Source organism: Petaurus breviceps, unplaced genomic scaffold (assembly GCF_028583685.1).
Source record: "Petaurus breviceps papuanus isolate PSGF00001 unplaced genomic scaffold, PetGlider_PUasm1.0 37, whole genome shotgun sequence".
In the NCBI taxonomy this organism is placed as follows: domain Eukaryota; kingdom Metazoa; phylum Chordata; class Mammalia; order Diprotodontia; family Petauridae; genus Petaurus; species Petaurus breviceps.
Window position 1 is genome coordinate 76,859,520 of NW_027186296.1, and position 25,376 is coordinate 76,884,895.

The window sequence follows — 25,376 nt, forward strand, 5'->3', positions numbered from 1 at the left end:
TTACCAAGACAACATTTCCCATTGTCCACCTTGCTTCGATTTAAGAGCAATCCCTCTCTGAAAGGCAATCATGAGCAGGACTTACTTCAAATCAAGGACATAATTAAGATAATATTATCAACTTGGAGGAGAGGGAGAGGAAGGCTTCACTGAGAAATGGCACAAATTAAGCCTTCCAAGAAGATTCTTCAAGGCAAAGGTGAAATAAAAATACACACTAGGTATGGGAAACTTGTATGAATGCACTGATACAGGAGATGGAATACTGAGTTCTAGAAACTGATAATTTAATTTGGCTAGAATACTGAATTGGTATTGAAATAAAACTGGAATGACTGGTAGGAGCCAACTATAGGAGGCCTTATTTTATCCCATAGTCTCAAACTTTTCGGTCTCAAAACCCTTTACACTCAAAGTATTTTAAAGAGTTTTTATTTATGTAGGTTGTATCTAATGATCTTTACCATATTAAAAATTAAACTGATAAAATTTTAAATATTTTTTTTATTCATTTAATGGTAAGTCCACTTTAGTGTAAATATCTACTTCCATGACAGTTATCTAATTTCACCTGGGCTCTGACTGCAAAAGGCAATCCTCATACTCTTCCCTAATTTACATTCATATTTCACAGATGCTGTTCCAAACCTTTTAGTCTCTCCTTAAACCTTGAATACCTTTCCACATTCCCTTCTCTCAGTTGAGGTCCTTGCCTCATGATTAACTAAGAAAAACAGAAACTGATCTTCTTCAGTCTCAGAAACTTACCATATAACCCTGGATAAATCACTTATTCTTTTTCTGCCTCAGTTTATCTGTAAAATGACTATAATAATAACATCTACCTCCCAAGATTGTTGTGAGGATAAAATGAGACACTTGAAAAGTACTTTGCAAAATTTAAAGTGATATATAAATGCTGTTATTATTTAGGGGTAGCTAGATGGTACAGTGGATAGAGTGCTGACCTGGACTCAGAAAGGCCTAAGTTCAAATTTAGCGCCAGACACTTATTAGTTGTGCATTTATGGGACCCTGGGCAAGTCACTTAACTGCTCTTTGGCTCAATTTCCTCAATTATAACATGGAGATGATAACAGCCCCTACACCTCCCAGGGTTGTTGTAATCCTTAAATGAGATCATATTGGTAATGAACTTAGCACAGTACCTAGCACATAGCAGGTGCTTGACAAAGGCTTGTTAACTTTTTCAAAATTGTAATTATATGAAGAAACTCAGATATGAAGTTGGAAAAAGGACTATTTTTATATACAAATAACATCACAGTATTATGATGGAAACTGTTTTAACCCCGTGAACCCCATTTAAGGGTCTCATGATGGAACCCCAGGATTATATAGACCAAACTTTAAGAAAAGGTGCTGTAGGCAATAAGGATTTTTTGACCAGTCTTCAAACTTTCCCTATCTACTGGCTCAGTCCTACTATAAACATAACCAAATCCCCTCTGTGAAAAAAAAAAAAATCCTCACTAGACCTTCCCATTCCCTAAACCTATTTATCAGCCAAATTTGTAAAAAAAAAAAAAAAAAAAGCTTTCATTGCCCTTCATTTGTTCTTCTCTTTAACATCTCAATCCTTTGCAATCTGGCTCCCAACCTTAATCGACTGAAACTGCTCTTTTCCAAAGTTACCAATTATTTTTTAAATTCCAGATTGAATGGCTTCTTCTCTGCCTCTATGTCACAGGTGACACTTAATCAACTCCTCTTAAGATATTTGCTGCTGCTTCTTTTCTTTGCCTTTTGGAGGGCGATTGGGGTTAATTAACTTGCCCAAGGTTACACAGCTAGTTTTTTTGTGTTGGTGTTAAGTGTCTGAGGCCAGAAATGAACTCGGGTCCTCCTGACTCCAGGGCCAGCGCTTTACTCACTGTGCCACCTAGCTGCCCCTTTCTTCTGTTTTTTTAAAGATTGCCCTGGGGCTGAGCTGTCCTGACAAAACAAAAATGGATCTAACCAATTTCAGACCATACTTCAAATCTATCCACCCTAGACACCTTTGCCATATTCTCTGCCTCTACATGTACCATTCCTCTCCATTGCCTACATAAAAGTATTTTCCAGAATTACTTTTTATTATTTTATATGTACTTATTTGTGGACACCTCTCCTCCAAAATTCCGTAAGGCCAGATATTTTCATTTTTGTCTTTGTCTCCCTAATGCCTGACACATGATAATAAATGCTGATTGAGTAATCTTAACATCTCTAAGTTCTAGTCCTATAACACCAACTGCTGGACATCATGGAGATATTATATATTTTCATCTCAATGTCCCATGGTTCTCAAACTTAAAACTCATCCCTCCCAAATTTCACCTCTGACCCAACCTATCAGATCTTTTGACTTTCTTAATTAGGGAAAGGCACCACCTTTAAGTCAGCCAGATAAATCACTATGAAGTCAACCCCAACTTCAACACATCCACTCCTCCCCACACTGACTCATTCTACCTCTGCAATATATCTTCTATCATTTTTCTCCACTTATATGACCACTCCCATCACCTTTTACCTGCAAAACTACAAGAACCAAAATTTTTCCTTCCAGTTTCTTCCCTAGTCTAATATATCTTCAACACCACCTTAAAATTCATATTAGTACAAGATAAGCCTATGTCTCTCCCTTACTCAAGAAGCTCCAACGGCACTCTTTTTACCTCTAGGATCAAATATAAACTCCTGTGTTTGGCATTTAAAGCTTTTCACAATATGGCTGCAATCTATCTTTCCCCAGTTTACTTGAAGTTATTTCTTTTCAAACATTCTACTTTTCAGGCAAACTGGATAACACAATATCTGCTAATATATCATTCCATCTCTGAGTATTATATCTTTGCATGTGTTTATTCACCATGCCCAAGTATACCTTTTCTCTTGGAAAATCCAGCCCCCCACACCCTCCTCAACACTTGGTTCAAAAGTCATTTCCTATAAGAAGCCTTTTCAGTTACAGTAGTTGTTAGCACTGTTCCCTTCACCCCACCCCGGTCTTGAAATGACTTTGTATATATTGTACTTACTTGGGTATAAATTCCTGCCTCACTCTCAAACCATCCCCCAAAGTAAAATGTAAGCTACTTGAGATCAAGGATTGGTTCATTTTTATCTGCATATACATAGTACATTGTAGGCACTTTAAAAATGCTGCCTGAATCGAATGGAAAGGTTCTTGTGGTGAAATTTTCTCAACTTTATTTACAAATTAACTTTCTATTCGGATAAAAAGTGACTGCCCTAGAGGTGATCAGATGCTAGAAAGCAATTCATTAAACCCGACATAAATATACCTACTCATCTTTAAAATCCAACCTCCTTTAAGGAACAAAGAACTACCTGATCCAGTTTTCTTTTCAATGTAGATACTTCTTTAGGATTAGAAAAGGTGATGTCCAGTCCAGGAGAGATGGCATAGATGAATTCTATCTCATATTCTTGTGCAGCAGAAATAAGTGTCATAAGTTGTTCTTAAAAAAATAAAAATAAAAAAGCTAAGTTTACAGATAATTTCATGCCCTGTAGAAAACACTATAAGGCAAAGCAAGACAATCTTGCAACTGAAATCTTCAAATTTCTAGTAAATGTGATGTAAAAAAGGGAAGAGAATCTTTCTTAATTGTGCCAAAAGCGAGTGCTATGTCAAATATCAAGGCATACAAAAACACAAGTTAAGTACCATTTTATATAGGGGTAGAGGGAAACAGTAAAAACAGCTGCATGATACGAATACTGACAACAGTATTAATTTACAAATGGCATAGAAATGGATTCCTTTTACTTGGAAAAATCACCCTTCCGGGGCGGCCAGGTGGCTCAGCGAGTAAGAACACCAGCCCCCAGTGTTGGGATAACCTGGGGATCAAATCTGGGCTCAGATACTTAGCACCACACCCAGAAATAACTGGCCGTGTAACCTTGAGCAAGTTACTTAACCCCAATTGCTTAAAAAAAATTTACCCTTCCACCTTCAAGCAAACTAAAAACTATTCCCATTTTCCATTTTTCAAAAATGCCAAGCTATAGTTACCCTATAAATAGATTATTTAATTGTGCATCTTTAAGCACCTGTAAGATACAAATGGTTTTAATACAAAATCCTGAACAAAAAATCTATACTTTAAAATGACTTGGGAAACAGAAAAGAATGTATTCAGAATCAAGTAGTTATTTAGTGCTTTAAGTGCTGGTCTTGAATGGATATGAGTGTCCCTTCATTAAGGAAAACAGAAACACATGCAATACAAAAATTTTAAAATTTAATGAAATCTTTACTATTCCCCATGTAACTTTCCCATATTATTTCCCCAATTAATTTCACCAAAGGTTGTTTTGCACATCTTAACATTTGTTTTTTTAGTAATACCTCAAGATACTAATTTGAATAGTTTTATTTTTATAATTTTAACTACAAATTGCTTAACTATATCAAGTACACCATGGATGCTATAAAGAAGCCAACAATTTTTAACTGGTTCTTCATAACTAAAGACCATCCCAGCAACATAACAAAATGTTCTCAAGTCACTCCCCTTCCCTAGATTTTTGTCCCCTGGGCTATACTGTACCAAATTTCAGTTGATTATGAAGACAACTTAAGTCAAAAGAAAAAAATCAATAGTACCTTTACCTCTATTCATTCACTCAATAGTCTATGCAAGGGGAGTTCATATTCTAATTTATGAGGTTTAAAAAAAATGTTTTTCATTGCTTATTAGTGCTAACTGAGCCATCACCAGAAAGGCAATGTAGCAGAGATGGTTTTTGAGTCATCCATATTCTTAGCACAGGATAGTAGAGAGAACACTGACATGGAGTCAGAGGGTAGCCCTGGTTTGAATTTTGCTCTGACAACTTTGGCCAAATCACATAACCTCCCCTGGACCTCAGTTTCCTTGTCTGTAAAATGAAGGTAATGGATGAGTTGGCCTCTGATTGCTTTTCCAGTTTTAGATGTGTGATTCTAAATCAGTTTCTCTTGGGTAGATCATAATTTTTTCAAATGAACCTCGAATTCTAAATCACTCTACGCTCCATGTGTTTAATTTTGACTCTATGAAGTCAAAACGCCTCAGACTTGTTTCCTCATCTATACAGGAATAAAATATTTGTTCTAACTCAGAGAGCTGTTTGTTGTTAAGAAGCACTATGTAAACCTTAAAGTGCTAAATAAATGTGAGTTAGTGACAAAGTTCTTTTTTATCAGTAGCACATATTTTAGACACTTGGAATGAACTAAAGCTAATTGATTCCCATGGAATTAAAATCCATAAGCTTGACTTCAATTAGTTTTACCAAACTAAACTGTTTATAGGAAAAGTAGGAAAAAAACTTGGAAATACTAATAAATCAATTATTGAAATCCTCACACAACTAAACAGATAAAGGATTAGACAATTACCCGTTTCTCTCTGCCATATCAATGTATATATACACACACACACATTCAGAAAACATTGTTTAAAAAGGAAAAAGATTACCAGCTTCTTCCACTGAATACATCTCTCTCCAAAACATCCTGTGCTTGTAGTCATCTTTTGGTGCATATAAATATGTATTTAATTCCCATTTTTGTAGCCTTCAAGGGAAAAAAGGGGAATAAAATGTTTAAAGACTTGTTTGTATATGTATAGACTGACATTATAATGAAACAAGTTTGAAAATTCGTATACTTTTCTTGCCTTGGAATCCCCCATAATTCCTTCAAAAAGTACCAATATTCAAACAGAAGATAATCAAAACAAAATGTAAAAGAAAAGACTGCTAGAACAGTAAATTATCCACAAGTAGACCTATAGTGATGTTAACAATCCCACATGAAAGGAAAATGTTATATTTACAAGGGGTAGCAGACCTTTCTCTCCTTTGAAAAATAATGATTTACCTTCTGAAGAGTTCTTTTCTCTGTTCCATAACCCAAGGTCTTCCATAAAATCCTAGATTGAAAGCAATACTTAAGTTATTTTTTTCACATCTCAAAACTAACTACATCACCTTCCTTCCAATTTTTGTACAGAAACCTTCAATTCTAAATTAGAGTTGGGAGATCATTGGTGTCGGTGGTAGTAGTAAAAAACCATGCCCTGAGGTATCAAAAAAAAAAATCATCTATAAATCAGTCAAACCCCAGATTGGTACCCTAAGGTTTAAGTACTTTCGACAATTTGGTGTGGGAATAGAAATCACCTAGTGACCACTATTCCCTCTGTTCTGAACCTTTGAGGTTCTAAATAGTTCACATCATACCTACCTCACTCAAAGGAAATGTCTTGTTTTTCCTATCAATGGGAGACAGAATTGGGTTCAATTAAGTTTCTTGGATAATCCAATAAAGAAAACTAAACAAATAAAAACTTAGATCTTATGCCAACACTTACAAAAACCATGTAATAGTATTTTCTTTCTTGAGGCAACTGGGTTTAAGTGACTTGCCCAGGAGACAAAGCTAGTATGTATCAAGTGTCTGAGGCCTATTTTGAACTTGGGTCCACCTGACTACAGGGGCCAGTGCTCTATACACTGTACCACCTAGCAGTCCCCAGAACAATATTTAAAGATAACCTTTTCAATTATTGTTGGTCACACATATTTTATCACTTGTATTCATCTGTGGTTTGGGTCTAGTAATTTTTTTTTACTGTTTTCTGATGAAGTGTGTATAATGGGGTGGGTGGGCACGAAGTTAGAACGGGACTGAAAAAAATGAGAGGAGTTTGGTTTCACCTGATATTATGATCATTTCTATTTTTTATTTTAAATTTCTTGAACTACTCAGACCCCAAAACTGTCTGCAACCAAAGAGCAGATTGGCAAAGCCATATTCACAACAAATTAAGTAGCAGGAAGCAGGCCTGGATAGGAAATTCTCCAGCAATTCCATCCTAGAGTAGATACTTTAAAGACACAAAATTCTTAAGAACCTGACCTGCTCCAGAACAATTAGCCTACAAGACAAAAGAACGACTAACATTCAATGGGGGACAAAACCAAAACGACAACAAAAACCCCGCACATCCAAACAACCAACAAAAACCCAAGACAAAACATCTACAGATAGATCAACTAAACAGCTGTATAAACGTGGTACTGGAGCTGGGCACTCCCCAATCCTAGTTCTACTACAGTAGTTTTTTTCCCTCATACTTATTATCTCTATAAGAGAGAATAGCTATATATTTATAATTGATAAAGAGCATTTTTTAACCTTGAAGGTTTTTTTTTTCCAGCCCTGGCCCTATGATCTTATGATGAGAAAGACTCTACATGCTATTCATTCTACTATGGTAACATGTTTTAACAGAAAATGTAGACTACAATTTTTGTACTTGCTAATAGAGCCCCAGGCAAATCCTGTGGGTGAAGCATATTTCTAAAGCCAGTAATCTACATAAAGCTATCTAAAAATACATAAATTCTGTAAATTCCAATTTTTATTAATAATGAAACAAACTTAAAAGAACTGGTGACATTCAAATCAAGATAGCTTCTAATTCCGTCAAGTTCCTCCCATCTATCCCTTACAGGTTATTTTAAGAAACTTTTATAGAGCAAATTTTAATCAAAGTTCCCAGTTTTTTTTTTTTAAGTCTTGACATTAGGAAAAGTAAGAAAAATTTTATCCCATTGAACATCTTTCTTGAGTCTTCCCAAAATAAAAAGCAAGAGACTTCTTTAGATTTGGGCTTAATTTCTAAGGAATCCTAAAATATAGTCTATAAAACCAATTAGAATCATGATTCTGGTTGACTGGAAGCAGGGAGACAGAGTATATCCTACTTCAAAGAGAAGGCACAAGTGTTATGCATCAGTAATATATCTTACAAAGATTTTTTTTTCCTGGGGGGGGGAGGGAGAGGAAACCTGTTAGTACTTAGAAGTTCTACTGCCTATTCTTATTCATTTTAGGAATGGAGCCAATCCAAAAGAACAAAGAATCATTGCTGACTCAGGTGCAGTCACAAGGGAACATACGGATAACTGGCCTCTAGGGGCAGTAAGAAGAACTGCACGATTTTGCTTTGAAAAACAAAATGTGACCAAGAGCTCTCCACCTTGATTATTTTCCATTATCTGAGTACTGTCTTCTTCTAGGACTTTTTCCATTACTAGAGAGTACAAAAACATATATATTTGTGTGCACTGTATGTACCTTATGTCCACTCACATATACATACACATGCCCCCTGAGGTAAAGACATGCAGATTCTCCTGATGTCTTTCCGGTTGCATTTAACTGGAATAGGTGCTAATAAAATAAATAGTAAGTCATATGGCAGCCAAATGCGGTCTGCACTTTTGTAAAGGTCAAATAAAAAGTATTCTGAAAGGTAGTTAGTGACTTCGATAAACAGGTCATCTTTCTCTCCATTGCCTCAGGAAAATTTATTTGCTCTCCCTCCCCGTAGTACTACAAAAATTTAAAACTTTAAGTAGTCGAATCAAACTATTTCAGAGCAAACAACGAAGGCCAAATTCACAGCCGTTCACTCTCACTTAGGAACAACGCTAGAGTTCCCTTCCTAAGTTGGAAAACATTTTTCATCTTTATTTGGCTTTTAGCAGGGATAACATTATACGGGGTTTTTCTGATATGTAAAAACATACTTGTTACATAACGTAAGGAGTGATGTGTGCTAACAAGACAAATATCGGTCAAAAACTTGAGGTAGCTAAAATGTTTCAAAGGCATATTGAGTGGGGGCGGGGAACTGAGAAAAGCAGCAAAGGCAAGAATAATGCTGGGGGCTGGGGAGAAGAGCAGGACACCCCCCCATCGGTTTAGATTTACAGATGTAACATTTTCTAGTCGCCTCTTCTACTTAAGAAAGTGTTACTTATGAAAAACAAAGTAATCAACAAATAATTTATTAAGCCTTACAAAGTGCAAAGCACACAACCCTTACTCTCAAGGTCCTTATGGTACATTTCCAACTAATCATTGGGTAACCTGCGTATATTTTTCAGTCTGCTCTTAATTCATTAAAACCAGTTTCTAGTAACTGTGGATAACATTTAAAAGGGGGTTTAAAGTCTGAAAAAGACTGGATATTATCTCGCTCGATTCTCTCAACTCTGTGAGGTAGGCGCTGGTCTTCTAGGCCTTTCATAAAGCTTCAAGGGAAAAGGAACTAGGGAAGGCTCTCAAGACGTTTTCTAAACCGGCAGTATGGCCCTCAAAGGAATTTGGGAATGAAGGCAGCAGAGAAAAACAACAAAGCAAATGTTAAAAAAACAGGCGGTGCCCCAGCTGCTTCCCCTTCGGCCCAGATTACAAAAGTGAGGGGGTGGAGGCGGTGGGGGGTGTCAGAGACGGCATTTGGGGGAGGGAGTTAAAGGCAGCAAAAAAAGATCCAAAGAAATTTTAAGATTGCGCAGCAAGGGTTCCAGGATCTGAACCCACCCTTTCCCTCTCCCGGCCCTCGCCAAAGGGCCAGCTAAGGTACTTGGAAAGGTGCCCAAAACGGGTGCGGTCAGGCCGCCCAGCGCAAAAGGAAGCATCTATTCCACCGAGGATAAAAAGGGATAGGATAAGACTCCCTCCAATCCCCGCCCCTTTTCAAAAGCCCAAATTCTACTCAGGGCGGGGCCGTGGATTATCTGCCCTCCCCCCCATTCCCATCCTAGAAAGGTCATGGATTTCTCCCCTTGATCTCAGCTCCAATAGGGACCCCTCACCTTCCACCACACCACAGAGGAACCTCCGCGCTCCGCCCGATGTCGAGGCGGAGGCTGCAGTGCCTCCTCCTGCCCCAGCCTGGCTCCCCTCCCCGGAGGATGGGGCTGCAGCTGGCTCCAGCGGGCCCCCGGCGGTGGCAGCGGCGGTAGCGGGGTTGGGGGTGAGCTCGCTCTCCCGCTCCTCCAGTGCCGCCTGGCTTTCTTTCTGCACCATCCTCCTGGCCCCGGACGCCGCCACCGCCGCAGTCACTGCGGGCCCTTCCCGGCCTCCGTCCGTCTTCCCGATCGGTCTGTCGGCCCAGCGATTCGGATTGGACCACGGAGCAGAGAGCGCGAGCGCCGCGCCCGCTACTCCTTCCTTTCCCCTCCCCCTCTTCCTCCCTCGCCACCTCTCCACAGGGGCCCGAATGCCCGGATGAGGAGGCGGCGGATCCCGGCGCGAGCCCTTTGTCAGCCGCCGCCTGAGTCGGATCTGGGCAACCAGAGCCCGAATAGGGGAGCAGGCTAACTTTTTTGTTCCCTGAAGATATGAGGCCAACTTCTTTCCCTACTCTTCTTCTCCAGTCACCCGCTGCTGCTGCCGCCGCCCTTCTACTACCCTTCTTCCTTAAGCCGCTGCTCCCCGGAGCCCCTAGTTTGCCTCTGCCGCTACCTCCCGCTTCCTGTTTATCCGCACTGCGCCTGCGCCTCAGACTGGCTCAGACCGGTCCTTTCTAACCTTCTCTCCCTCCCCGTCTCTGGGTCAAGCCACTGAGCCCAGTTGATGGGGGAGGGAAACATTTGAGAAACCGCGGTGATGCAGATCATAGAAGCAACAGCAGATCATACCATTTGGGTTTCCCCCCATAGAACCAGGCGAGCACTCTGGGACGGACCATTACATCACTAGAAGAAGGGGAGAATGGGAGGGGGAGAGGAGTTTACTTCCACAGTGCGCAGGCGCGGAAGCCCGGTATTTTTTTCTTAAAGAGACAGGTGGGCCTTTTCTCCCGGCTCTGACCTACTTTTCTACTGCAGCAGTTTCTGGCTAAATTCTCCTGCCCCATGTCCTCCCTCCTCCCCACCCCCCCCAACTCAGGCCTCTGTAATTTAACTTTCCAGCCTTGTTTCATACTGCTCCACTCCGCTTTCTCTCCTTCCTGCTAGAGTGGAACGCTAGGCTTGTCCAGGCTTGGCCTTGCACTAGTCTATTTCTGTGTATACACGTCATTGTTATTAACTGTCGTCTGTTTACCCTGGACGTCCCCAAAGGCCTGAAGTTCTAAAGCTTACAGCTGCCCTAAGGCATTCGGGTCCTCACACCCAAGTGGTGCTAGTGTACTCTCCATTTTGCACCCAGCTTAGGTGCTAATATCTTCCTTCCCGAGCTCCCCGATCCCCCTACCCGAAAGTGATCTCTTGTATTTTTTGTTGACACAGCCTGTGATTTCATGAGTACATGAAAGTTCTCAGTATGAATTCCTTCTGATGCAGAGCTGCAGCTCCTTTGCGGGTTATGGGCTTAAAGAGTTGCATGGGGAGCTCATCCACCTGGTCGCTGGCTCCAGCCTACTCTACCTCAGGGCACTTCGACTTGGAACTGGGTGTTTGGAACGCCGAGACCACCCCTCTAGCCACCAGACTGCCCTATTCCTCTCGGCCATATCATATCCCTCCTATAAGACTGTAAGTTCCCTGAGGGGAATGCTTGTCATTTTTTCATCTTTGAATCCTAGGACAAGGCCTAACCCAGAGAGGGCATTTAAAATGTTTATTGAATTAAGTTGATCCTCAGCTTAAATGAGTACAGCCAGAACAGTTCAGCCTGAGCTTCTGGTCCTACAGAGAGGGGCTGAATATTTCACGTCTGCTCCCATCACTGCTTGTGACCCACCTTCTGCCACCATCATTCAGCAACTTCTCCTCCTCTGAGATTGATTCTGTCCAGTCTTATCTACCAGTCCCAAGCTCATCCTCCCTCCTTTCTCAAGAAGTTCAATACCCACCTGCCCCACAGCCTTCCTCTCTACTCCAGCTTCTTCCCTTATGCAATGGAACTTCAACAGACATGTTGAAACAGCTTGACTTCCTAGTTTCTCAGTCTCCTCAAGTCCCATGACCTCCTCTTTTACTCTGTCATAGCAAAGGTACAGGGAAGAAGGGTCACCCCTTTACAGCCTCCCCCCCCCCCCCTCCCCCCCCCCCCCCTCTCCCCCCCCCCCGGTGCAGCGGCAGCCGCCCCCCCCCCCCCCCCCCCCCCCCCCCCCCTGACAGTCCGTCCCAGGTGTTTCACTTCCATGATCAAGGCTTAAAGTGCAGTGATTATTCAAAGGCCCAATTCCACTACCTGTCAGCATGAGAGCTTTAATCTGCTGTTCCTAAACTAGGTTATTTTGACCCTCCTTAGTCAACCTAATGGTCCCCAGCTCACCATATTGATACTGGACTTAGTATGGATGCCTTAGAGAGAAAAGGACATCATCTTTAAAAAATTGGTTGACTGGGCCTTCAATGCAGAAAGGCAATCCCTTCTCCTCCCTAAATGATTCTATAGCAATTTTCAATTTTGTTTTATTTAGTATTTTATTTTTCCGCAGATACATGTAAAAACAATTTTTAGCATTTGTTTTTAAAACTTTGAGTTCCAAATTCTCTCCCTCCTTCCATCCCCTCCTGCTCATAGAGAAGGCAAGTAATTTTATATAAGTCATATATGTGTGGTCATGTTGTGAAAGAAAACATAGACAAAAAAACGCAAGAAAAATATGAAAGTTTTTAAAAAGTATGTTTCAGTGAGACACCATCAGTTCTTTCTCTGGGTGTGGAGAGCATTTTTCATCATAAGTTCTTCAGATTCAATCAGTCTTGGATCATCGTATTGCTGAGAATAGCTAAGTCTTTCACAGCTGATCATCTCACAACATTGCTGTTATTTTGTGCACAGCACACTTTGTATCAGTTCATGTAAATCTTTTCCTGATTTTTCTGACAGCATCCTACTCTTCATTTCTTATAGTGCAAGGGTATTCCATCATAATCACATACCACAATTTGTTTAGCCATCCCCCAATCTATGGGCATCCCCTCAATTTCCAGTTCTTTACCACCAGAAAGGAGCTAGCATAGTTTTCAAATCAGTTATTACACACCTCTCAGAGCTCCTGTACTGACCTTCTTCTTTACCCTCTCCACAGAGGACATCACCTCATTTTTTTTGCCTTTTTTTTTTGGAGGGCAATTGGGGTTAAGTGACTTGCCCAAGGCCACACGGCTATTTTTTGTGTTGTGTCTGAGGCTGGATCTGAACCCAGGCCCTCCTGACTCCAGGGCAGGTGCTCTATTCACTTCACCACCTAGCCGCCCCCATCACCTCATTTTTTTCCTGAAAAAATAAGAAACCATTCTCTGTGAGCTCCCTCTTCTCCCCTATCTCACTAAGGCTAATCCTTCAGACATTCTCATTTCTTTACCATCACCTCAAGTTATCTTATATCTCTCTTCTCTTTCCCAGTCAAAATCTTAGAACCCTTGCCTTCACTTCATCTCTTCTCACTCACTTCTCAGCCTCCTGAAGTCTGGTTTCAGACCTCCTCACTCAAATGTAAATCGTCTCCCCAAAGTTTCAATATTTTAAAAATTATCACATTTTCTTAATCCTCATCCTTTTTGACCTCTTTGCAGCATTTGGCACAATTGATTACCCTCTCCTCCTGTATTCTTTCTCTGTATTTTTAAGAGACTCTCTTAGTTCTCCTCCTATCTGGGGAAAAATAAAATATTAAATAAAACAAAATTGAAAACTGTGCTAGAGAATTAATTAGGGAGGGGAAGGGATAGTCTTGCTGCAGTGAAAGCCCACTCTTTAGCTATGTGTATACTCCCAAGGCTTGGGGCCTCTGTTTTTCTCTCTCTTTTCCTTTCTCTGTGACCTTTTCAATTTCCATAGGTTCAATGATCATTTCTATTCAGGTGATTCCCAGGTTTATGTATCCAACCTTAGTCTCTTTTCTGAATTCAAATCCCACATCATTAACCATCCAATTGTATATCCCATAGACAACTCAAATTCAGCAACTCCAAAACGGAATTCATTATCTTTTCTGTCAAACTTCTCTCTTTCTTTTGTAGATACCACTCTCTTTATTCACCCAGGATTTCCAACCTCAGAGTCATCTTTCTATTACTTCTTATAGTTAGCTACCAAGTCTTGTCTTTATCTTCACAACATTTCTCACATCCATCCCTTTTTCTCCAATTATATGGTCATCAAGTGCAGGCCCTTATTAGTTCTTTCCTGACCTATTTCAATAACCTCTTAATTGTTCCTTTTTTTAAGTCTTTTCCCCCTACAATTTGTCCACACAATTGCCAGAGTGATATTCCTAAAGCATGTGTTGTAGGTTTATCAATTGGGTCTCCCAAATCCACTTGGTGAAATTATAGGATGTAGATCATGATTAATGTGAAAATATATTTAATGTGAATGTCCAAATAGAACCTATATCAGATTTCACACCCTCTTGGGGAAGGTAAAGGAGAAGGTGGGGGAGAAAATTCAAAACTCAAAATCTTATAGAAGTGAATGTTAAAAAATGAAAATTAATTAATTATTTTTAAAAAGAGAAATTATAGGATGTACAACTTAGAAGAGTGCTTCCTATAGAGCTGGATATTCATGCTGGCTTTTTGCTGAGATACAGGTGCTTTGCCAGGGGAACAATTGGCAATAGCTGATTGGTCCCCTTGACTAGGGAATTATATCAAAGATGGTTAACCACTGGGAGTTAAGGGGATAAACTTTTGGGAGTCAGGAACATAGATCTTAGTGGGGCTATAAGATGAGCAAGGAGAAATTTCTCCTTTTCTATTGAGGCCTCTTGCTCTTTAGGGATTTTTTCTAGCACTTTGTCAGTCTTAGGTTCCAGGCGGGTGAGGAGGAGATTTCTCTGCTTTCTTCCATCAATAGCAACCAACAAACCTGTGTTAGCAGGAACATATGCTGCCCTAGAAATGGGGCCTAAAGTCCCTGGCAGCTATTTTTCCTGTTTGTTTTCTTCCCTTAGCATATGTTTTGTGAGTGACCAGTGGTCCTAAGAGATGGGCAGTTCCAGCTTTGGTGTCTACCTTGTGAATGAAAGAATTTCTGAGCTCCTGTGGGAAATGATTTCTAGAAGAATACTCTGTTCAAAAGAGAAGAGCATCATTGCCTGAAGCTGAAAGAGTAAAGAAAGTCATAGTTGTCAGGCCAGGAGATCTGGATCTTGTGGGTTACTTAGTTCAGGTCAGAGGTGAAAGTTTAATTACCTTCCTTTCTATCCGACCACTCCTTCTCAGTCTCCTCTGCTGGATCCCATTCACACTTGCTAACTGTGGGTGTCCCACAGAGATCTGTCCTGGTCACTCTTCTCTTTTTCCTCTATATTATTTCACTTGGTGAAATTATCATCAGCAAATACACTTATCCAACTCTAATTTCTCTGTTGATCTTCAGTCTTGCCTCTCCAGATGCCTATTGGTCATCTCAAACTAGATTTCCCATAGATTTTTTTTAAATATTCAAAAGAGTGACGAAGCGTTATGATCATATTATTACCAGCTTGTACATCTTTATAGCTGAACCCTCCAAATGAGTTAACAATAGCACTACCATTCAACACTGTATAACATGTCTGCAAACTTTAAATTCAGTAAATTTAAAAAGTCAGTCCCAAGGTACATTAGCTTAAAACTGATATTTAACAACTCTCTCTATTTAACAAGTTCTGTCTCTAGCTGAACTCCTTTGTGAGCTTCAACAGCCAAGGATATTTGTGTATTTGACATTCAAAGTTCACTTACACTAAAAAAATGTGATGTGATATTTTTTACTCAGAATTATTATACAACACAATAAAATGCCCTTGGCAGCTAGGTGGTGTAGTAGAGTACCAAGCCTGGAAGTAGGAAGATTCATTTTCCTGAGTTCAAATCCAACCTCAGAGACCTATTAGCTGTGTGACCCTGGGCAAGTCACTTAACTCTATTTGCCTCAGTTTTCTTATTTGTAAAATGAGCTAGAGACGGAAATGGCAAACCATTTGAGTATCTTGGCCAAGAAAACCCCAAATGGGGTCCCAAAGAGTCAGATAGGAATGAACAAAAAGAATTTGAAAGTCAGTATTTTAATTAAACCAGTGCAGTTGGGCTGTTTACCTCTTAGAAAACTAGGAAATACTTCTAGGGCTGTATCCCAAAGATATCATAGAAGTAGGAAAAGGACTTGTATGTACAAAAATATTTATAGGAACTCTTTTTGTTGTGGCAAAAAATTGGAAATCAAGGGGATGCCCATCAATTGGGGAATGGCTAAACGAGTTGTGGTATATGAATGTAATGGAATACTCTTGTGCTATAAGAAATGATGAGCAGGCTGATTTCAGGAAAACCTGGAAAGACATATATAAACAAATGCTGAGTGAGGAAAGCAGAACCAGGAGAACTTTGTACACAATTACAGACACATTGTTATCTGTGACAACTGACTTTGATAGACTGGACTTCTCTCAGCAATGCAAGGTTAGAAGACAACTCCAAAAGACTCATGATGGAGAGGGCTATCCACATCCAGAGAAAGAACTACAATGCAGATTGAAGCAAACTACTTTTTCTCTCTCTTTTGTATTTTGTTTTGTTTCATTCCTTCTTTCTCACTGTTCACTCCATTGGTTATAATCCTTCTTTACAACTTGACTAATGTTTAATGTGAAGGTATTTGTAGAACCTATATTTGATTTCATACCACCATGGCGGGGGGGGGGGGGGGGGGGGAGGGGAGGGGAAGCTAGAGAGAGGAGAGAGAAGGAGAGAAAATTTGGAACTCAAGGGATTGTGGAACTGAATGCTGTAAACTAAAAGTAAATTTAAAAAAAATTTTTAAGTAGGAAATTTAAATTGGAAATGCCTGCATTTGCTTAATCCCTTGCATTTGAACAGGCTGAGGCATGTTGGTTAACAAATGGAATGTTGCACTTAGGGCAATGTTTTTCATCCAAAAAAATGCCATGGGTAAAAGTCATATGAAACTATTAAGTAAACTTTCCCCATTATTCAATAAATTAATGATGCTAGAATAAATCTTTTTTCTTTTTGCCTTTTGGAGGGTAATTGGGGGTAAGTAACTTGCCCAAGGTTACACAGCTAGTTTTTTTGTGTGGGTGTTAAGTGTCTGAGGCCAGAACCCAACTCAGGTCCTACTGACTCTGGGGCCAACACTTTACTCACTGCGCCACCTAGCCACCCCAAATAAATCTTTTTTTTTTTTTTTAAAGCTATCGGGGTTAAGTAACTTGCTCAAGGTTACATGGCCAGTTATTATATTCTGGGTGTGGTGCTAAGTATCTGAGCCCAGATTTGATCCTCAGGTCATCCTGACACTGGAGCCGGTGTTCTTACTCGCTGAGCCACCCGGCCACCCCTAAATAAATCTTTTTTTAAAAAACAACCACAACCTTTCAAGGTAGAGGTAGAGAAGACTTTGTTGGTCTTGATCAACTCAGTTGAATACTAAGCCTAATCAAATCTTCTTAAAGAAATAGAAAAGTAGGGGTGGAGAGGTGGTGCAGTGAAGAGAGCCCAGGCCCTGGAGTCAGGAGGATCTGAGTTCAAATGTGACCTCAGACAGTTAACACTTACTAGCCGTGTGACCTTGGGCAAGTCACTTAACCCCAATTGCCCTGCCTTCCCCCTCCAAAAAAAAAAAAAGTAGAAATAGAAAAGTATACCTTTGAGGCAGCTAGGTGGTGCAACGAGTAGAGTGCTGGCTCTGGAGTCAGGAGGACCTGAGTTCAGATGTGGCCTCTGATAACTTAACAAACACTAACAGAAAACCTAGCCGTGTGACCTTGGGCAAGTTACTTAAACCCAATTGCCCTCCAAAAAGCAAAAAAAAAAAAAAAAAAAGAAAAGTATACCTTGGTTGTAGCTAGAAATGTGACCAAACACAGAAAATATAATAATACTCATTTAAACACAAGCCTACCTAATCTACTTCATTTATTAGAACTGATGAACAAAAATTTTAAGCAGCCAATCATGATAAAAGTTCTCTGTTTGATGAAACCAATTTAAATACAGTGGAGCTCTGGTGCATGGAAAAGAAAAGAAAGAAAATTTTGTGAAGAGACATCTGTATTTTATAATAAATAAGGCAGTAGATAACTATTATTCATTGGTAGCCTAAAAATATGCTGTCATGTCTGCCCTTTCTGACTTCTTAATGCTGGAGAAGATAATTTTTGTTCCAAGGATATACTTCTTGGGGGTTTGCAAGTCAGTGTATTCTCTCCCTGGCTTATGCCTTTGCTTGTGTTGGCATCTGTGTGATAGAAGCCTGGAGCCAGACCGACTAGTCTTTTGGCCAAAGAATTCACTTGCTTTTCCCTTTTTCACTGTGTGGCACTGTACTTTGGCAACGAAAATCTTGCCTTTCTCAGCATCACCCATTGTGAATTCATCTTGGTTCTTGCATGTACAAACAGGCTAGGATTGTCACCCAACTCCCACTTACTTTCTTCCATTAACATCTTAAACTCAGTATGTCCAAAACTGAACTCATTATCTTTCCCCTCAAGGCATCATCCTGACTTCCCTATTACTGTTGAGGGTATCTCAATCCTCTCAGACAGGCAGGCTAACAACCTAAGTCTCATCCTTGACACTCTCTCTCTCACCCCCCATAGCCAATCTGTTAACAAGCCTGTTGCTTTTACCTTCATAACATCCCTCCTGCACACTCCCTTCTCTCCTCAATCACTCTTACCATCCCTTTCCCTCATTTGGGGCTTCTTGAGCTATAGGTAGCATATAGGTCTGGCCATGTTATTTACTTGCTGAGTAAATTCCATTGGTTCCCTATTACATTTAGGTAATGTAATACAAACTTTTTTACAATACAAACGAAATACAAACTCTTCTGCTTGGCATTAAAAGTCCTTCACAAATTGGCTCTAACTTGACTCTTCCATTCCTTCACTGACCCTTCAGTCCAACCAAGCTGATCTTGTGACCATCTCTTCTCTCCATGCCTTTGCACAGGCTGTTCTGGAGGACACTCTCTCCTCCTGTCTAAGAGTCTCTAAATCCCTTCAAAGTTCAATCCAAGTCTCACTTCCTACATGAAGGTTTCACAATCCCCCATCCGGCAATGCCTCCTCCTCCAAATTACCCTTGTACACATCTATCCTGGTTAGGGGTAGGAGGTGCTGGGCTTACAAGAACACTAGCTACTCCTCCCTTCAGGCTTAACTTTCTCTTTAGTCACCACCCACAGTTCCACACCTTCTGAAGAGGACAGGTTGCTTTAAACCTCCTCAGGGAAAGATGATGGGAAAGAAAGATGCTCAAAGCCATGGCTTCAGAGGGGTGACTCCTGCTCACTTATTAAACTGCCTGCCAGAAAACTGTGGGTTCATCCTATGTCCAGGACAGTTCAGATTCATTTATTCTCCTTTGCTTTAGGGAAACTATAATAATACATATCCATAAAATAGCTTTTGTTTAGCCAGAGTCCCCAGTACCAATTCCCATAAATTAAAGTCTATTCGAATCTGTCCCTCTGGCCAATTTATTCCCTCAGTGAAATATGTATACAGAATGAACAATACCTGGGAGAAACTAGTTTCTTTCTTAAAACACAAGTCAAATACAGAAAGCAAACACACCCTTAAGGAAAGGAAGATTGGGAGGATAGGCTGAGCCCAAGGTCAATGAAGAAAGGGTCTAGGAAGTAGAAGTATGATTGGTTCTGTTCTGAGTCAATGGGGTCAACATTCCTGGTTGGGCAGCAGCAATCTTTCCCCAATCCCTCACTCGTAGTAGTATCCTATTGTCCTCAATTGGCCTGCCAAGGGTCTCACTGACTCCCCTCAGGAAAGTTCTCAATTGTCACTTTTGAAAACTTTAAACTTTGCTCTTCCTTTAGGAAGGGAAATCTGTTCCTTTTAGCCCTGCTTACAACTCCTGTCATCCTTAGATTTCTTTCCCGTCCTCTAGCCATCTTTTTCAGCCGCCTTCTAACTCGCTGGGGAAATGGGGTACTGTAATAAGAATGTAAATTTCAAAGATCTTCCCTGCCCCTAGGCTAATGTGCACCTGAAGCCTGGGGTGGGGGAGGCTTGTTTTTCAGTAGATACTTTTTGATTGGCCAGTGGGTCCAAAAGGTTGTTACATTCTCTGAGCCAGGAGAAGGCTATATAAGCCCTGATGTGTAGCTTTGTTTTGGGACTCACTTTGAGAAGTATTCTGTGATTTGATCTGAATTCTGGGAAGCCGTTGTTGAGAGTCCCCCAGCTTTGAAAAACCCAGAATGTGGAAACCCAGATGTTGACTGGGTATGGATGTAATGGTTGGACAGTTTGGAAATCTGTCTACTTGATGTTTCTGTCTTGATAATTATGCCTGTATACTTTGAGGTTCAGGGTGCTGACCTTTTCACCTGAACAAGGTAAATGATATATGTCTGACTGATTAAAGTAAGCTTGTTAACCCATTTTGAGTTGCTTTCCTTTAACAAAGCAGATCCTAGAACCTGTGGTAGCTGCAAACCCTGAGGATGCTTGGGGTGCTTGCTGCTACAGGTACTGGATGTATTTTAAAGTACTCCCTCCTCACCTCTACCTTCACTGTTTCCTTTAAAGTTTAGCTGAAATGAGGCCTTTCCTAATCTTCCCAGTTACTAGTTCCCCTCCCCACCAGTTGCCTTGTACTTTGCATATGTTTATATGTGGGCACTCTTTTGCCCTCATATAATGTTAACTGAGGGCAGGGATTGTTTGGTTTTTCCCTTTGCAACCTCAGTGCCTGGCATATTATTAGGTACTTAATAAATTCATGCTGATTAACTGATTGTCTGCGATTCTAGTCCTTCTACATCTGTCTGTTAGATTTCCAGTTTGATCTCTGAAGACTCTTTCACATACTCTATATTCTAGCTAGATGCAATCATAGAAACTCAGAATGAGAAATAACTTTAGAGGTCATTGAGTCCAGCTAGCACAACTGAATATAAATATCCTCTTAAACATCCCTGATGAGTAGTCTTATGGCCTTTGCTGTGAAGAGCCCCTATGGGGGAGGGGAGGAACCCATCACTTCCCCAGCTCTGGTCAAAGGCTTTCCTTACATCAAGCCTATATTTGTCTCTTTACAACATTCTCCTGTTCTTTCCATTGGGACTAAGAGGAACACGTCTAATTTCTCTTCTCAAATGAGCCAGTGTTAAAAAGGAATTTTTCAAACTATTGTAACTACCTTGCAGGATTGTTGTAGGACTTAAGGGTAAAAGCCCTTTGCAAACTTAAAAACTACATAAATGCACATCATTGTTATTCAAATAATTGAAAATAGCTATTATATCCTGTCCTAAGTCTTTACCAGGTTAAATCCCTACAGGTCCTTCAGATGGTTCTCATATGACATGAACTTGAGGCTGTTCTTCATTCTGGTTGCCTTCCTCCGTATGGGCTCCAGTTTATCAATGTCTTTCCTAAAATATTGTGCCCAGAACCAAATATAATTCTCTAGATGTGGTCTGACGAGGTCAGAGTACAGCAGTATTCTCACTTCCCTACTTCCCTGGTCTTGGATGCTGTGTCTCTCTTAATGCATCCAAAAATTGCATTAACTTTCTTGGTTGCCATATCAGATTGCTGACTCATGCAGAGTTTACAATCCACTAAAACCCCTAGATATTTTTTAGACAAACTGCTGTCTAGCCATACCTCCCCCATCTTGTACTTGTGAAATTGATTTCAGTTCAAGTATAAATTTAATTTTATTAAAATCTAGCCCAGTGTTCTAGCCTGTCAAGATCTTTTTGGATCTTGACTCTGTCATCCAAAGTGTTAGCTATTCCTCTTGGCTTTCAGTCATCTGCAAATGTGATAAACATGCCATTTTTACTTTATCCAGTACTTAATAAGAATGGTAAAAAAAATTTTTATTTAGCCCAAAACAGGGCTAAGTATAGATGCCTAGGGTTCTCCATTGGAGACCACTTCCCAAGCAACATCAAATGATTAGATTATTTTGTCCCTGCTTCCTCTTATTTACTTCTCAACCCCTTATAATCTTGGCTTTCAACCTCATCACTCCTCTCTCAGAAGTTACTAGTGAACTCTTAATTGCCAAATGCAACAGGCTTTTTTTTAGTTTTCATGATTTTTTGGTCTCTCTGCCACATTTGATGCTTTTGATCACCCTCTGTTCCTTTCTGGGTTTTCATGGCACTCTTCTCTCTTGGTTCTCCTACCTGTCTAACTTTGCCTTTTCTGTCTTCTTTGCTGTATTCCTCTTCCATATGCCACCTCCAACTCTGAGTATAACCCAATCCTCTTGTCCTCCATTTTCTCTTTATAGCCTTTTTCATATGGCATCAGCTCCTGTGGTTCAATGATCATCTACACGTATGTAGATGACACCCCCTTCCCAATCCCACCTATTTATCCTCCATCCCTGTCTATCAACCCTGAGCTCTAATCCCATAGCACCAATTATCTGTTGGGCTTAACCAACTCTTATATCTAACAGGTATATCTTAAACTCAGTCTCTCTAAAACTTTTTTTTTTTACCTTTTCCCCCAAATCCACTCCTTCTTAACTTTCCTATTTTTTTTTTTTTTGCTTTTTGGAGGGCAATTGGGGAACTTTCCTATTTCTATTGCAGGCATCATCCTTCTAGTTTACTCAGATTCCCAACTCAATACTCATATACTCATTCTCAATTCTTCACTTTCCATCAAACCCCTCCCCCCCAGCCTATCAGTTGCCAAGTCTTGTCTATCTTATTTTTAATCTCACACCAATACCTTTCTCTCCATTCACACAGCTACCACCCTAGTTCAGACTATCATTAACTCTTGCCTAGAATATTCCAACAATTAGTTTCTACTTCTAGTTTCTTCTATTTCTAATTCACCCTCCACATGGTTGCCAAATCAGTATTTCTAAAACATAGGTCTGATGATGTCACTCCCCTTTTCAAGGAGATTCAGAGGGCTTCCTATTACTTCTAAAATCAAATATATAAATTCTTGTATTTGATATTTAAAGACTTTCACAGTCTAGATTTGGCCTACCTTCCTGAGCTTATTAAATATTACTCCCCTTCACAAATTCTCCATTCCATCAAAACTGATTGATTTTCAGTCCCCCTTATATAATATTCTTTCTCTTATCTCCATGCCTTTGCCCAGGCTGTGCTCTGATACCTAGAATTTGCTCCCTCCTCACCACTGCCTCTTAGAATCCCTAGCCTTCCTTCAAGATTCATTTTATCAGTTAAACATCCTACTTTCAGCCTTTCCTAACCCTTCTAGCTGCTAGAACCTTACCTCCCAACCAAATTTATTTTTTTTGTTAAGTAAATTTTATTTAATATATTTTATTTTATGTTGCATATATTTTATATTTATGTATATAGTATACAATGTAGGCTCCTTGAGGGAAGGGACTGTTTAATTTTTATCTGTTGCCCCAATGCTTATCCATACAGGTACTTTACTCAGAGAAGATGCTGGATCAATGTTTGTTGATTGGTTTGGACTCAAAATTCAGTCAATTCGGCATCCATCTCATTGGACTCTGGTCTAGCCTTTATGTTTCCATCATTTCTAAACCAACAGCAGAGAATCTCTACCAAATGCTGTGCTAAAATCACAGTAGTCTCTATTTGTAGCTCCCCTGATCTACCAGTTTAGTAAGCTTATCAAAAAAAGAAAGGGAGTCAGGCAATATGAAGTTAGTCTCTCCTTGACAGAGGCATGTGTGGCTCTCAGTGATCATTTCCTTGTCTAAGTATTCACTAATCAGTGTCATCAAATGAAAATTGGCCTAATTATTATCTGTACATGCCTTAATTCTTCTGCTGGATGCAGGAGATGAAAGTGCACCTGGTTTCCTTATGCTTCCCCCCACCTCCTCTCCATCTCCACTTTTACATTCTAACCTATCTCACAAGGTCCAGGTCAGCTGCTACTTTTTTCATTTATCTATTTCTGCTCCCCATCCTTCCCCCCCAGAAAATGGAATTGGAAGCACTTTGTACATCTTATAAACACTTATCATGAGCTATGTTTTGGATCATAGTTGTGTGTGTTTCTACTCCTACCAAATTGTAAGCCCCATGTTCTATTTGTGTTTTAATTTCCTTCAGAATCTACCACAGAGCTTTGCACATAGTAAGTATTTAATAGATGATTGTTGATTTGAATCCAGATACATGCCATATCATCCTTCCAATGGAGATACAGATACATGTGAAAGAATACATATTCCTGTGCGTAATACATATCACTAACACATACAACTTTCCTCAGCCTTTTCCCAGTTTTCCTTCGTTTAATTATTCTGCATCTCCACCCCACTATCTTTCTCCTACTGAAGATGGAGCAGACTTGAACATTCAGCTATGAACCCTGAAATGAGTCTCCTCTTCAGGGATTCCAAGGTTTCCCTAGCAAGATTCTTCATGTGAAGAAGACTTCTTTCTCTTCTTTACCAAAGGGAAGCAGAGGAAGGACAATTGAGGCCCGGTGAAATGGTATCAACAAGATGCTATTGTAGCCTTTGCCAGGAGTTCAGCAGAAAGCTCACCCTAGCTACCACATGCACTCCTCTGTGGACTCCCCTTCCTTGCCCAGCCCCCTCCCAGTGACATCCTCAGCCTCTCCCTTTCTATTCTTGCTTCTTTTATCCTTGCTCTACTCCCCCATTCAGATGGTTGTGCATAAGAAAAAGCATAGTTATCTTAAAATAATAATCCAGCATGCCTCTGTGTGTGTGTATGTGTGTGTGTGTATGTGTGTGTGTGTGTGCCTGAACACATGTCTCTCCTCAAAGATAAACTGCTGGGGGAAGTAGTGTTATAGAGAGGGACACAGAGGAAAGGAGACCATGGGCTATGCATAGCCATTGTGTTTTATTGGATTCTCTGGGTATTTTATTTTACAAAATATACACAAGAGTTGAAAAATGCAAAGCAGTCACACCCAAGTCCTAGTCAGGGGAAGAAGGAGGCTATTATCCCCCATCCCCTCAGATCACTGCTGGCTGAGAGGGCAGAGCTACCCAACACAAGTTGAGACATTGTAGGAATAGAGTGGAGGCCCAGGGTGAAGAGATGGCACTGGGACTGGACTTGCAGAGCCCTTCCCACCCCTGTATCAGAAGGGAGAAATGCCTGAGGAGTTGTAGGGTGGGGAAAAACCTTTTTGGGCAAGATGGGATAGAGCAATAAGAGCTCTCTGCTAAGAACATTAGGGCTTCCTTGGCTCCTCAGGGGGAAAGGAGAGGTGCAGAGCTGAGGGAGGAAGCAGCTGAGCTGTGCTGGAGAGGGGTAGACAGGCAGTAGTAATGAGGGCCCCATCTGACAATGCTCCATACATATCTCCCCAAACACACAGCATTTGGGCATTGTGATAGTGTTCATTCTGGGATCTCAGATTCTGAAGGGCCTTGACTTTCTTCCCCAGCCTCTGGCAGTTCTTTCCTAGGACTTAGGGAATGGTCTCACTAGCTGGTCCTGCTAAAATGTGTGAAGCTGACAGGAGAGGATACATAAGAGGCTATAGGACATGCCTGCTCGGTGCTCATTCCTAGAGCTTTTTCCATCTGTAGTACCCTCATCCCCACACTCACCACCATCATATACAGGGAAACATGGGGAA

General features: G+C 40.4%; 1 protein-coding gene and 1 pseudogene across 1 annotated transcript in view; both read right to left on the reverse strand.

Moving 5' to 3' along the window:
* OGA (O-GlcNAcase) overlaps positions 1-10,236 on the reverse strand; it is a 32,943-nt gene extending 22,707 nt beyond the window's left edge. Inside the window, exons 1-4 of the mRNA XM_069098779.1 lie at positions 9,697-10,236; positions 5,906-5,957; positions 5,502-5,599; positions 3,361-3,491 (exon numbers count right to left, since the gene is read on the reverse strand). Coding sequence (XP_068954880.1) covers positions 3,361-3,491; positions 5,502-5,599; positions 5,906-5,957; positions 9,697-9,910 — 495 coding nt within the window. The 5' untranslated portion in view covers positions 9,911-10,236. The remainder of the gene's footprint in view (positions 1-3,360; positions 3,492-5,501; positions 5,600-5,905; positions 5,958-9,696) is intronic.
* Positions 10,237-17,874: 7,638 nt separating this feature from the next.
* LOC138169388 (cytochrome c-like) lies at positions 17,875-20,673 on the reverse strand (annotated as a pseudogene).
* Between the last annotated feature and the right edge of the window lie 4,703 nt (positions 20,674-25,376).